The sequence below is a fragment of the Sinocyclocheilus anshuiensis genome, unplaced genomic scaffold (assembly GCF_001515605.1).
Source record: "Sinocyclocheilus anshuiensis isolate Anshui unplaced genomic scaffold, SAMN03320099.WGS_v1.1 scaffold811, whole genome shotgun sequence".
Classification (NCBI taxonomy): Eukaryota; Metazoa; Chordata; class Actinopteri; order Cypriniformes; family Cyprinidae; genus Sinocyclocheilus; species Sinocyclocheilus anshuiensis.
The window spans coordinates 279,908-295,315 of record NW_015549607.1 but is presented as its reverse complement, the minus strand read 5'-3'; the positions used below and the strand labels follow the sequence as shown (position 1 = coordinate 295,315).

At 38.4% G+C, this 15,408-nt stretch overlaps 1 protein-coding gene across 1 annotated transcript in view; it reads left to right on the top strand.

Annotated features, from left to right (window-relative positions):
• LOC107659060 (neurexin-3b-like) overlaps positions 1-15,408 on the top strand; it is a 314,862-nt gene that overhangs the window by 108,418 nt on the left and 191,036 nt on the right. The window contains exon 9 of the mRNA XM_016447871.1: positions 4,388-4,771. Within this exon, the coding sequence (XP_016303357.1) occupies positions 4,388-4,771 (384 nt within the window). The remainder of the gene's footprint in view (positions 1-4,387; positions 4,772-15,408) is intronic.

Here is a 15,408-nt window from a genome sequence, read left to right as displayed (position 1 = left end):
ATACTCAAGTAAAAGTACAGATATCTTACCAGAAAATGACTTTGGTAGACGTTGAAGTCACCGTTTAGAATATTACTTGAGTAAAGTCTTAAAGTGTGTGATATTTATTGCACTTAAGTACGAAAAGTATTATTTTAATCTTAAACGTACTTAAGTATTGAAAGTAAAAGTACAAGTAAATGCAAAATGGAAAAGAAGCAAATAAATATATATAAAAATGTTCATACACAGCTTGAGTAGCAAGATTGTGTTCAGTTTTAACTCTTTCTTCCATTTTGTATTTTTGGGTAAGAATAAGAAGCACTTGAGTCTTTCATTCCAACACAAGAAAACATTTCTGGAACCTACATCTGAACTGGCATTTAAATGTATTTACACAGTTTAATGTATCTCAGAGGGGACATGGATGCATTTAACCTGCCGTTACAGATGCATAAACAGGCCTAATGTTTTGTTTTTAACATAAAACGTTGAATACTGATACTTGAAATAATTTAAAACATGAAAAAAATAGTCGAAATGTGAAATTAAAACCGCCAGTAACTGACAGCAAGTGACTGTTAATGAGTGAGTCATTGAGATTCAACCAATTTATTCAAACGACAAAGCATTTTTTCTGTATAACATGTGAGTGAATCACTGAATCATATTCAACCGATTCGTTCAAAAAGCTGATTCATTCAATAAGTAAACACCGCCCATTGCTCAGAGACGCAAAACAGTGCTGTGATCTTTGTTTGGAACTATATTTGTTAGCGAAATTGCGCAAAAACAAGCAATATTATGTCTAAAATGTAAGTCACTTATTGTATTACTGAACTTGTATAAAATGGTTATTAAATGTGTTCATGCTGATATCTGCAGAAAAATGGTACTCTGTGTGATATAGATGAAGTTAACTATATTAAATTATATAAATATAAAAAGAACACAGAAGCATTTTTGCCGTCTACAATTTAGAATACCAGGAATTTTGAGTTTTAATAGATTAATAAATCAACGTGCGTGCACTCTGTGTGTGATTTGGTGATTACCTAGTAACCTAGACGTTACTTGATAATGTCAGATCGCACAACACCACTTACCATATTATCGCAGACAATGCTGTGTATCGCACACCCCAGACTTGACTTACATGGAAAAAATGAATCATCCACGGTTGTGCGCGCACTTGTTTGGTTTGCACATGAGCAAAGGTGCTTTTAGGAGTCTAACTTGCAAACGCCAGACCACTGATTCGTCAAACCTGCTTTCCTGCAGTCCGTGTTCTTCTGACTTCTGACTATTTTGTAGTTAGTAACGAATATGCTTCGGGGAAATGTATCGGAGTAAAAGTATACATTTTAATTAGGAAATGTAGTGGAGTAAAAGTAAATGGTGCCTGAAATATAAAAACTCAAGTAAAGTACAGATACTCCCAAAAAATACTTAAGTACTATAACGAAGTATTATTACTTCGTTACAATACACCACTGAATGCATAACATATTAAAGCTTCTTTGGTGTTTCCTTGTCTACATAACAAAACCGGAAATCAAGGGTGTATGACGTCATTGGCAGGCGACGCAATGGACTAAAATAACTATTTCTCTGGATTTAAACATTCTTCGAAACATTTGGTATAATGTAAGTACACAAGTCAACAAAATATGTAACTCTGTTCTAATGATTTCTGGATATTTTAATAAAACAATCTTGCATATTGTGCCTTTAATTGTGGAGCTTAAAAAGTTTCTCCTTTGGCATCAGAGTGTCAAATTTGAAAGGGTGTTGGAGTAACTTTTGCAAAGCTTTAAAAATACATCTAAATTGCCAACAAATTGTCAGTAAAAAGAAGCTGATAATGTAGCACTTTTAACCACAAAAATAATCTATTCTCAATTGTAACTTAATGGCATCATTTCTTTCTAAACTTCTCTGTAAGCAAAGGGTTAATCCAAGATACGTGGCAAGAATCAGGAACCAGGAAAACAGGCAAGGCAAAACGATGACTACACTATGCAAACTAGAGCAGGCTCCGTAAAGTAGCTATCAGCTATCACAGTGATAAACGCTAAACAATACTCGGCCAAGAATGGTGTTTGAGTGAGTGTTAGATAGTGAATGTGTGTGTGCTGTGTGCAATCAGTGCTGTGTGCAATCAGTGCTGTGTGCAATCAGTGCAATGGCTGATGGGATATGTTCGCCGCCATTTTGTGAGCGTGCTCTAGTGTGGCCGCCATTTTGCGAATGGGCTCCGCTGTCGCCGCCATCATGCGAGCGCGTTCTGGTGCGGCCGCCATTTCACGAGCGGGTTGCATCACCAGAGTAGCGATCAGTGAACTTGAATATCCCGGAGCTTGTGGTTGATTAAACTCAGCAGCCACCATTACATGCACAGACGCAGTATCACGTTCTTCCTCCGTGATACCCACAGTCCACAAAGAGCCAACAGTCAATAAAGCATAATCCATAAACTCACATAGTGACGAACGCGGACCCTCTCGAATGAGCTTTGACTTTACTGGCTGATTAATGCCCTCGCAGAAAAAGTCTATCAGGACACAGTCTGGCAGATCAGAGAAATAAGATAGATCTAAATACTCTTGTACATAGTCCTCGAGCGTTCGCGTGCCCTGCTCGAGGGCTAATAATAGTCTTGCCATATCCATACCTGGCCAATGTCCGTGTGAAAAGCTGCTGGATCCTTGTGTGGCCGAGTATTCTGTTACGGGGTTGACAAGATGTGAGACGTGCGGATCCATGTGCAAGCTTTTACTGAAAGCAGAAGAGGTCAGAAACACAGGCAGGGTCGAACAATGGCAAACAGGTATATGGCGGGCAAGACACAAGAATAATCCTAGGGCTAGCGTGGGTCTTCGATCGGCGAACAGTTTCCAGAGGGCTTGACAAGAGGGGTAATCCGTAAACGTGAGCAAAAGTGCAGGCGAGGAACAAACACAGTCCGAAAACAGCAAGCAAAGGGTTAATCCAAGATACGTGGCAAGAATCAGGAACCAGGAAAACAGGCAAGGCAAGACGATGACTAGACTATGCAAACTAGAGCAGGCTCCGTAAAGTAGCTATCAGCTATCACAGTGATAAACGCTAAACAATACTCGGCCAAGAATGGTGTTTGAGTGAGTGTTATATAGTGAATGTGTGATTGATGTCAGCTGTGTGCAATCAGTGCTGTGTGCAATCAGTGCAATGGCTGATGGGATATGTAGTCCGGGATGACATGCAACAGTTTGTGTTGTGCGAGAGTCAATTTAATGAAAGGGTGACCTCTGGTGGTGATTGAACGGAAGTCCATGGACAGGATTTGTGACAGTATTAAGCACTGTTATTAGGGTTGATTCTAAACCATCTTCACAGCAGACGACGAAGTGCACAGTCAAAGACTTCAATAAAAAGTCATCTAGCATAATAAATGAATGGATTTTTATTTATTTTTTTTTAGCACAGGAGAAACTGTTCTATGGAAGACTACAGTGCGTAATTGGAGCTTTCATCATTGTTTTGTCACAAACTTCATATCTGAAAACGAACACTTTTCCACATTAAAGTCACAAGAGGGTGGATCTTATTTTATGCCTCTGGTCATGTTATACAGAGCAATCCAAAAGTCAGAGACAACACTTAAAGTCTGACATTTCTTTGATTTAAACCTGGAAATGAACAGAAAGCTTTTGGGTCAACATCAACAAAAGCTGTCTTTACATTTTTAAAGGTGGAAAACAAGCTGCATCTGACATGGCATTTATGTTTATTTAATACTATAAATATATAATACATAAATCAATATATAATACATATTTTTATTTAATGCTCATTTTTCACATTTAATTTTAATCATAACAGTGATAATAGGTATAGTTTTTGTGAATAGGTTGTATATCTATTCAGGAATGGTGACTGGCTCCTTGTCTGATTAATAGCCTTCATGCAAGTCCCTAGAAACTTGTATTTCTCAGCAACAAAGGGCAGAGACAGATATATAGACATGTGGGTGTTGAGAGACCAAGAATACTTGCATAATAAAGACCAGCCGAAGAACTCGGAGTGCCCCTCAATCTGCCAGTGCCTCCACACTGAACTCTATTGATGTTTCTATTCTGAAACTCCTGCCTGCCTCTATCCGTTAGTACATCATTGTGTCAGAACACACACACACACATGCACATCTCTATATTATATATATCTATATACTATATATATTTATTGCACAGTTTTTCTTCTTGGTTTTGCTTGGTTAGCAGCATCCTGTTGTCAAATATTTTTATAATGACCAATTTTATAATGACTGTGTACTTATTTCTATGTATGTATTTTTTCAGCTTGATGTTGTCTTCTTTTGGCTGAGCTTATTTAGTCATTCCTGACAGTCTGTTTTTGTTTTGAACAGGTATCATCTCTGTGAACAGCCGTCGGACTCCATTCACAGCCAGTGGAGAGAATGAGATTCTAGACCTGGAGGGTGACCTATATCTCGGAGGTCTGCCAGACAACCGTGTTGGCCTGGTTCTTCCCACTGACCTGTGGACCGCTATGCTGAACTATGGCTATGTGGGGTGCATCCGTGATCTCTTCATAGACGGACGCAGTAAAGACATTCGCCAGATCGCAGAGGTACAGAACGGAGTCGGAATTAAGCCGTCCTGCAGCAAAGTAACAGGCAAACAGTGTGACAGTAACCCCTGCAAAAACAACGGCATCTGTAAAGAGGGCTGGAATCGCTTCATCTGTGACTGCACCGGGACCGGATACTGGGATCGAACCTGTGAGAGAGGTGAGTGAAGCCATTAGCTATGTTTCCATCACCCTGTTTTTATGCACATTTTGAAGTATCGCATCAGAAACGAGGGATGAAAACGCCAAATTCTGAATAAACATCCTTTAATTTGCAAAAGAGTTTTTATGCTTGCTTGAGGTGGATTTTGACTTGTGGGAAAAAGGGTTAATGCGAATAATGGGAGAAGGAAATGCATTTGTTAAGTTAACTAAGTTAAATTCGCAACTTTGGATGGAAACCCGACTGTTGTTTGTCTTGCGTAGCCTGACTTTCTGTCTGTTTTTTGTCTGTGAATGGACCATGATTTAATATAAGGTAACTTAATAATAAAATATCTGGTCTTACACAATATGTTTCCGCTGCAAACGCCATCTTCTGGCAAGATGCAGGAATTCATTCAACACAATCTTCACAGTGCATTATAGGTATTCTATAGCCATGTGCACTGTTTGTACAGTCATTATTGCGGCGCATGATGGGCCTGAATGAATAATGTCCACTATGGTTTCAGACACAGCAAAAATGTCTGTCCCACTGAAATAATGCACCACGTAAGAGCATTGGGTGCAATTTCAGACAAAGACTCTGATTAATGACTTAACTGTTGGTGGTTATGTTTGAATATATGGAAACATTCTTTATATGATATTTATTTACTTCTTTATATCATAAAAACTGCTCTGTAGTGCTTGCTGTTTTTGGCAGTGACCCAAAAACTTTTTTTTTTAATGCAGGCAACAAAAATCTAGCGTAGCGTTAGTTCTGGCAGGTCACGTTAGTCAAGCTCACATCAGCTGACTCTCAGCTGATCCCCATCAACCTATGGGAATACGACACCTATCGAAGCATTCATATATAAGGTCCCTCAGTATTATCAGCAGTTTTCCCATTGCGCAATAGCTAATTACGCTCCTCCATCCCCAGCTCCTCCTCTGTCAGTCAGGATTCAGCCTTCTGATTCTCCTTTGAATCAGACTAATTCTAAAATGTGTACATAACATTATTGAACTTTAACGATATCTGCAATACATTTATGTTGGTTCTGTTCTGTTTACCCTGGGGGGTTACTCACCCTGCTGGACATCGCTTTTTTTCTTACCTGAGGTGAAAATTGCATTCAGACTGCGATAGCAGATGTTTGATTAAATAAGTGTGCATCACTAATGTCGTGTTCATTATTGTAAATTACAAGAATGAATCATCAAATACCATGCTGTATTGTCGGAACAGCATCATTAGGGAACTTAATGAATGAAATATTACTTTCAAGATTATTTACCCTTCACATGTGGAAGATTTTCTTTCATTCTAAGTGTGAAATAATTACACCATCTGAGAGAGTCAGAAACTATTTTGTTTCCTCTGGTGGTCCGTTTTCAGCTGCGGAGCAGATGTTATCTGTTGCTGTGTTGTGATGTAGACTTCCACACATATTTAAACACACTCTAAAAAGCTTTCTGCTGTTCTCTTCATCTGTCGAGTTGAACATCCTGTGTCACTCGACATGCAATTAAAGCAGGCCTGGTTTAGGGACACCTGCCTATCAAACTCAGAAGCTCTGATTTCTTAGAAATGCAACTTTGGGATTTTAGTTCCAGGAAAGTGGCTTTACTGATTCAGGTGGATCTTTTATTAGAAGCTGTCTGCGTTATACGCTCATGAATTACTTTCCTCAGCCCTTGATTGACAGACTCTCCTCTCCCATAATGGAGAGCTGCTTTTACAGATCTGCTCAGATCTATCCAGAGTTGCATTAAGAGTTAATGCACTTTAGAACACGGTGGTTTTATTTATAGCTCAGATGAAATGATGTCGTCATTTTATGCAGTATGCGCAGAGGTGAAATGAAGGTCTAGTGGTATTGCTTTAACATAAAAAAGATACATGCTTTCTAAAGATAAATGTGCTTGTAATAGGACTGTCTACAGAGTTAAAAATGCAATTTAAATGTAATTTTTTTTTTACACAATATGCCCATTAATTAAAGAAATAGGTCACCCAAAATATGTGACACGTGAAATACGTCAACACATGATAATTTTTAATTGCTAGTTATGTCATGTTATTGTTTTTTCAGCATCTCACGCCATGAGCATTGTCTTTAAGAAGCTGTGTCAGGTTGAATTCATTAATTTATTATTTTTATTTCTTTTGTCTTATGTATTTGTTTGTAACTGATCTCATCTCATGATTTGGTTGAGTTTATGCAAATGGAATCAAAGTAAATGAGCATTAAGCTCAAAGAGCACCTGAACTGATCAGAATGAGATGCCAGTTTGGTCGTTCAAATATTTGGATGCTGATGTGTCTTTCATTCATGCTGATTTCAGTGGGGAGTCCTCTCTTGTCTTTGACAGCGCATTGGATCTGGGAATGAGTCTCCTACACTCTTTAAGCTCCTCAGAGACAGGCAGCAGGCGGTTGTTGCCATGGTAGCTGGTCACCTGATTGTGTCTTTGCCAATAGGGATTCCCCATTTATAACATACTGTGTTGCTGGAATTCTTATCAGGGCGTGTTGCATGTGTGTGTGTGTTTACAGTGTGTTCGGATGTATTATAATGTTTAAATAAGTTTGATTAGCAGACGTGCATTTTCCCCCAATATAGTGCATTGCTTCCCATGGGATCATTATCGTTCTGTGTTATATCTTATCTCTACTTGTGTGTGCGTGTGGTTGTTTGTTGGAAAGAGGGGGTTTGAGCTTCCTCCCGTGTAGCCCTGGGGACGGGGGTATGAGTCAGGAATGAGTCAGAGAGTCCCCCTCCCTGCCCTGCCCTCACACACACATACACATACACATACACATACACACACACACACACACACACACACACACATACACACACACACACACACACTCTATGACATACTGAGATGGAAGGAGAAATGGCAGATACTCAATTTATCACAGTGGGCTGAATGTATTTTCAAATGCATAGACAGACTACCTTGATGACATAAAATACACATGCACAGATATTAAATCTAATTTAATTAAGTTAGATTATACATATATTATTGTGTTTTACATTTTATAATTTATATATTACAAAATGTAAAAAAAACAAAAGAGCTTTTACCAATTTTCTGAATAATGATTGTGATGAAAATCTAAATCCTGTCATCATTTACTCACCCTCAAGTTGTTCCAAACCTGTATACCCGCTATAAAGAAGATATTTTTTTAAGAAAGTGTGTAACCAAACAGTTGCTGGTAGCCATTGAATTCCATGGTAGATTTTTCCCCATACTGTGGCTACCAGCAATTTTGGTTACCAACATTTTTCAAAACATCTTCTTTAGCAATCAACAGAAGAAATAAATGTATACATTCATACAGAACAACATGGGGGTGAGTAAATTAAACTATCACATTAATGTTTGTTAAATATTGTTATAAATTGATGAGAATATGCTCCTTAGCTCATACTTTAAATATGGGAACAAACATTTGTTAAAAAGAGGCCTCCAATCAGTTGATACTTGGTAAAAGGGTTAAATGTTCTATTGAACCATTATTATTGCTTGTATAAAATAAAATATGTTTGTTCCACATTTGATAATGTGCCACTGTGAGAACATTTTTATATTTAAACACCAGCTTTATTAGGAACCATTAACTCTCTTCACAATGCCTTGTTGAATAATGTCTCACAAACACTTATGTTCATCTCTAAATTATTCTCAAAAATCAGCCTACGTTCTCTAAAACCCACTCTTAAACTTTTATGTTTTTTTTTTAACTAAATTAACCCACCTACACATTTTTTTTTTTTTGCTGTGTATTCTCTTATATTTTGTTGTGCCATTGTGCCAATGCTGTGACCCAGATTTCTGGCCACTGATGGCTGTTTGTATAGTTATGCACCTGTCATCTCACTATCGGCTGCATGAGTCTCTGTCTATTTTGCATTTTTCCATTGACAGGTCATTCATCCAATTCAGAACGCCCTTCATTTGCTGTACAGGACCAGAAGGGTCGACGATGTGCGAAACGTGACATCATCGCCATCACCTGTCATATCTGGCATCTATGCTCTAAAATAATTTCTGGGACAGCCCGCTGTTCACCTGCCAATGTCAATCTGCGGGTTATAACAATAATGAACCATCTGCCTTGCGAGGTCAAGTTGCTTTGGAAGGAGTAGTGTCTCACAGCTTCTTTGTTCCTGCTGGTTTGTCTCATCTCTGCGGGCATCCGATGGAACAAACACCCTAGTTCAGTGTGCCTACGACTTTCATCATCCCCCCTCGAGGATCACAAATGACTCTCCGGATGTGTAATAAGACGCTGCGCATGGATGGCCGTCTCAGCCACTGTGAACGAGGCTGGGCCAATCTCACATCAAGAGCTCTGAGTTAAGTACGATGACAGCCACGCTATTTGCCCTTGACTTTGTATTCCTGTTCTTCCTTATTTATTTTACATCAGGCGCAAAAAGAAGATGTGACTAGTGCCGCTGGAAAGAAAAGCTGTGATATTTGGTGACGTGGAAGGGTCTGGTGACTCTGAATGAGTTTGGGTAAGTGTGAAAATACACGTCTGAATAAAGCAGATGACAGTAAGCTCTGTTACATCCTGTCAGCGTGTCACCATGCACACATGTTGAGACATACAGACAGTACACAATATGAGATAAGCTGTGTTCTTTACTGAACATTATGAACTTACATAAATGTATGTAAGACATCATGATGAGCAAACATTGACAAATATATATTACATTATTCATCGTGCACATCCAGGGGACAATTAAATTGTGTTATTTAAGTGTCAACGTAAATATCTAATGAGTAAAAAGAAAAAGTCCTGCTCATTTTATTATAAATGTTTTGGATAGTTTAATCTGGTTTATTCTAAAAGGTGAAATAAAAATAAATACTAAAGTGATACAAAAATAAATGTTTTTTTAAATGATTTTTTATACAGTAGCATTTGAGATCAATAAATTTGACGAGGGTGGCATTGCTTAGATAATTGTTGAAAAAAAGTTCATATTGAGATCTCTGATATTTGCAGAACTTGCCTATTCTTGAAATATTAATTCAGTTGATAATAATAGTTAATAAATAATAAAATATAAATAATAATAAACAAACATATTAATAATTCTTACATTTTATTATCCATCTCAAATATTTATTTATTTGACATTTCATTTATTTGCTCATACATGCTAATTTCCCTTATTTTTACACCTAGATTATCTTCTGCCATCTAATGCTCACTTAAAGTTAATCTTTAACTGAATAACACAAAATATATCTCCAGCAAATATCAAAATGAACATCCATTGTGTTGTGAAACCTAAATTTTATTTTGTATTTAAAGAAATAATATCGACTTTTAATATCTGCAATTTATCTGTTATCTACCATAACATGGAAACAATTATCGGTTTATCGGTATCAACCAAGTTTAATATCGGTTCATCTCTGCATACGAGTCTACATTCTTTATGGAAGAATAACAGCTGTTCTGCCAATCCAACATAATGTAACCAATTTAACTGGAGCTGACGATTGATAAAGTTAGTCTGAGGTTTGAAAAAAAAAACGTTTTCTTCCTCAAGCTTCAGTGATCGCACTGCTGCTGCCCTAGCTTGAGGATTTGGAGAGCTGGCATTGCCTCAACCCTTCCTCTGCTCTAACTAGTGAGTCACTCTCAGCTCTTCATCTGTTATAAAACACCACACACACTCCGTCCTGCTTTGGGACAGATGGATTAAATGCACACAAAAAAGTAATGATGCGAGCTACACGGACCCAGGTGGGCTCCCTCACCTGCTCTCATGTAGTCTCGCTATTTGTTTCCAACCATCAGATGTGTTTAATGGACTCTATTTCCCCTGCTATTAGCTATTTATCTCTCTTTAGTCCATTAGGTTGCGTGCAAAAGCAGATTGGCCATAGTGCATGTAAAAATAAGCATCTAGACATTCAACGTAGACGCTCTACAATGGGCTTTATGTACAACCTTATCAGTGTAGTGTGCTGAGTGAGTCAGTGAATAGGTCACTGACGGGGAGATGGGCTCCTTCATTGTCATTGAATTTTTTCTCTCTCTCTTTTGGAAAATTACATGTCTGATACTGCAGCTGGTTCTGAACCATGGCCAGCGTTGCGTAACCTAGTTTGCGTCATCAGGTAGTGGCTCACATATGACTGCTGCTGTTAACCAGCCTGTCAGGGGATGTGGGCGTTCATACCAGAGGTCTTGCTCTCTTCCTTTTCACCATCTTTTAACCAATTTTTAGTTCTTAATTTCTTCAGAATTTGTTTTCAGAATTTGTTGCACTCAACAAATTTTCTGCAATAAAAATACCACCTGGATTGCAAAACCAACTGCTTTCTCATCAAGACACAACAGGTGAATAGGGTAAAAATAGATATTACTATACTTCCCCAGTTGATTAATTACTGTAACGGGGCTGACAAGACGTGAGACGTGCGGATCCATGTGCAAGCTTTATTAAAAGCAGAGGAGGTCAGAAACACAGGCAGGGTCGAACAATGGCAAACAGGTATATGGCGGGCAAGACACAAGAATAATCCTAGGGCTAGCGTGGGTCTTCGATCGGCGAACAGTTTCCAGAGGGCTTGACAAGAGGGGTAATCCGTAAACGTGAGCAAAAGTCCAGGCGAGGAGCAAACACAGTCCGAAAACAGCAAGCAAAGGGTTAATCCAAGATACGTGGCAAGAATCAGGAACCAGGAAAACAGGCAAGGCAAGACGATGACTAGACTATGCAAACTAGAGCAGGCTCCGTAGAGTAGCTATCAGCTATCACAGTGATAAACGCTAAACAATACTCGGCCGAGAATGGTGTTTGAGTGAGTGTTATATAGTGAATGTGTGATTGATGTCAGCTGTGTGCAATCAGTGCTGTGTGCAATCAGTGCTGTGTGCAATCAGTGCAATGGCTGATGGGATATGTAGTCCGGGATGACATGCAACAGTTTGTGTTGTGCGAGAGTCAATTTAATGAAAGGGTGACCTCTGGTGGTGATTGAACGGAAGTCCATGGACAGGATTTGTGACAGTATTAAGCACTGTTATTAGGGTTGATTCTAAACCATCTTCACAGCAGACGACGAAGTGCACAGTCAAAGACTTCAATAAAAAGTCATCTAGCATAATAAATGAATGGATTTTTATTTATTTTTTTTTAGCACAGGAGAAACTGTTCTATGGAAGACTACAGTGCGTAATTGGAGCTTTCATCATTGTTTTGTCACAAACTTCATATCTGAAAACGAACACTTTTCCACATTAAAGTCACAAGAGGGTGGATCTTATTTTATGCCTCTGGTCATGTTATACAGAGCAATCCAAAAGTCAGAGACAACACTTAAAGTCTGACATTTCTTTGATTTAAACCTGGAAATGAACAGAAAGCTTTTGGGTCAACATCAACAAAAGCTGTCTTTACATTTTTAAAGGTGGAAAACAAGCTGCATCTGACATGGCATTTATGTTTATTTAATACTATAAATATATAATACATAAATCAATATATAATACATATTTTTATTTAATGCTCATTTTTCACATTTAATTTTAATCATAACAGTGATAATAGGTATAGTTTTTGTGAATAGGTTGTATATCTATTCAGGAATGGTGACTGGCTCCTTGTCTGATTAATAGCCTTCATGCAAGTCCCTAGAAACTTGTATTTCTCAGCAACAAAGGGCAGAGACAGATATATAGACATGTGGGTGTTGAGAGACCAAGAATACTTGCATAATAAAGACCAGCCGAAGAACTCGGAGTGCCCCTCAATCTGCCAGTGCCTCCACACTGAACTCTATTGATGTTTCTATTCTGAAACTCCTGCCTGCCTCTATCCGTTAGTACATCATTGTGTCAGAACACACACACACACATGCACATCTCTATATTATATATATCTATATACTATATATATTTATTGCACAGTTTTTCTTCTTGGTTTTGCTTGGTTAGCAGCATCCTGTTGTCAAATATTTTTATAATGACCAATTTTATAATGACTGTGTACTTATTTCTATGTATGTATTTTTTCAGCTTGATGTTGTCTTCTTTTGGCTGAGCTTATTTAGTCATTCCTGACAGTCTGTTTTTGTTTTGAACAGGTATCATCTCTGTGAACAGCCGTCGGACTCCATTCACAGCCAGTGGAGAGAATGAGATTCTAGACCTGGAGGGTGACCTATATCTCGGAGGTCTGCCAGACAACCGTGTTGGCCTGGTTCTTCCCACTGACCTGTGGACCGCTATGCTGAACTATGGCTATGTGGGGTGCATCCGTGATCTCTTCATAGACGGACGCAGTAAAGACATTCGCCAGATCGCAGAGGTACAGAACGGAGTCGGAATTAAGCCGTCCTGCAGCAAAGTAACAGGCAAACAGTGTGACAGTAACCCCTGCAAAAACAACGGCATCTGTAAAGAGGGCTGGAATCGCTTCATCTGTGACTGCACCGGGACCGGATACTGGGATCGAACCTGTGAGAGAGGTGAGTGAAGCCATTAGCTATGTTTCCATCACCCTGTTTTTATGCACATTTTGAAGTATCGCATCAGAAACGAGGGATGAAAACGCCAAATTCTGAATAAACATCCTTTAATTTGCAAAAGAGTTTTTATGCTTGCTTGAGGTGGATTTTGACTTGTGGGAAAAAGGGTTAATGCGAATAATGGGAGAAGGAAATGCATTTGTTAAGTTAACTAAGTTAAATTCGCAACTTTGGATGGAAACCCGACTGTTGTTTGTCTTGCGTAGCCTGACTTTCTGTCTGTTTTTTGTCTGTGAATGGACCATGATTTAATATAAGGTAACTTAATAATAAAATATCTGGTCTTACACAATATGTTTCCGCTGCAAACGCCATCTTCTGGCAAGATGCAGGAATTCATTCAACACAATCTTCACAGTGCATTATAGGTATTCTATAGCCATGTGCACTGTTTGTACAGTCATTATTGCGGCGCATGATGGGCCTGAATGAATAATGTCCACTATGGTTTCAGACACAGCAAAAATGTCTGTCCCACTGAAATAATGCACCACGTAAGAGCATTGGGTGCAATTTCAGACAAAGACTCTGATTAATGACTTAACTGTTGGTGGTTATGTTTGAATATATGGAAACATTCTTTATATGATATTTATTTACTTCTTTATATCATAAAAACTGCTCTGTAGTGCTTGCTGTTTTTGGCAGTGACCCAAAAACTTTTTTTTTTAATGCAGGCAACAAAAATCTAGCGTAGCGTTAGTTCTGGCAGGTCACGTTAGTCAAGCTCGCATCAGCTGACTCTCAGCTGATCCCCATCAACCTATGGGAATACGACACCTATCGAAGCATTCATATATAAGGTCCCTCAGTATTATCAGCAGTTTTCCCATTGCGCAATAGCTAATTACCCTCCTCCATCCCCAACTCCTCCTCTTTCAGTCAGGATTCAGCCTTCTGATTCTCCTTTGAATCAGACTAATTCTAAAATGTGTACATAACATTATTGAACTTTAACGATATCTGCAATACATTTATGTTGGTTCTGTTCTGTTTACCCTGGGGGGTTTATCGATGCTCTCCCTGCTCTCATCCACGCTAGGCTGCATGGATGCGCAGGGAGTTCTTGCCCAGAAAAAAAAAAAAAACAGAACCATAACTGCCAATCCAAACTGTATGCTAATTGTCAATCATCCTTGACGATAGTGGTCCTGACAGAAATGTATGAATGTCTTAATGTATTATTGCAAAATATACAACGGTGTATTTATTTGAAAATAAATAGCACAAGAACACTTTTCAAGCAATATGTCTTGCTTGTTACCATGTTACGGACAAACTGTATGTCAAGTCAGGTCACATATGTTTATATAGGGCTTCATAAATGCAGATTATTTCAAAGCTGCTTCACGTTAATAAAACAATTATGAATTGTAAAATTAATCAATTATGATGCCACTACAAATTTTGATTAAGTGCTACACTTTAAGTAACACATGTATTTAATGTATTTAACACTAATAACAAGTGTTATTTGTTATTTCTTTGTCAGGTTAACCTCAAATTTGAATATATATTTGAATTGAATTAAACAAACAAACAAAACATATTGTACCCAACATAGTTGATGGTCAATTTATATACGTCTTCACAATAGGTTATTGTTCATCAAATTTTGAAAAATAATAAATAATAAATAATAAAAAATTACTAAAAGAAAAAAGTTATTTTACAATAACGTGTTTAATATGTACATTTTAATTTTTTAAATATATATCGTCTCGGTTACGTATGTAACCCTCGTTCCCTGAAGGAGGGAACGGAGACTTCACGTCATGACCGACGAATTGGGATCTCGCTTCGAGAGACCAATCTACTTCGAGTGTAACTAAATGAGCCAATGCACATTGGCATGCAATTATTGCATCCAGCTGCCGCTGATCACAGCGTGAGCATAAAAAGGCAGCCGGTGCAATGCATACCAGGTTTTCGCTGAGGAGCCGAGCCGGTGACCCGGCCGCTCAGCGGTGGTACAGCAGCCGTGGCGACGGGATATGACGTCTCCATTCCCTCCTTCAGGGAACGAGGGTTACATACGTAACCGAGACATTCCCTTTCAGTCGGTCACTA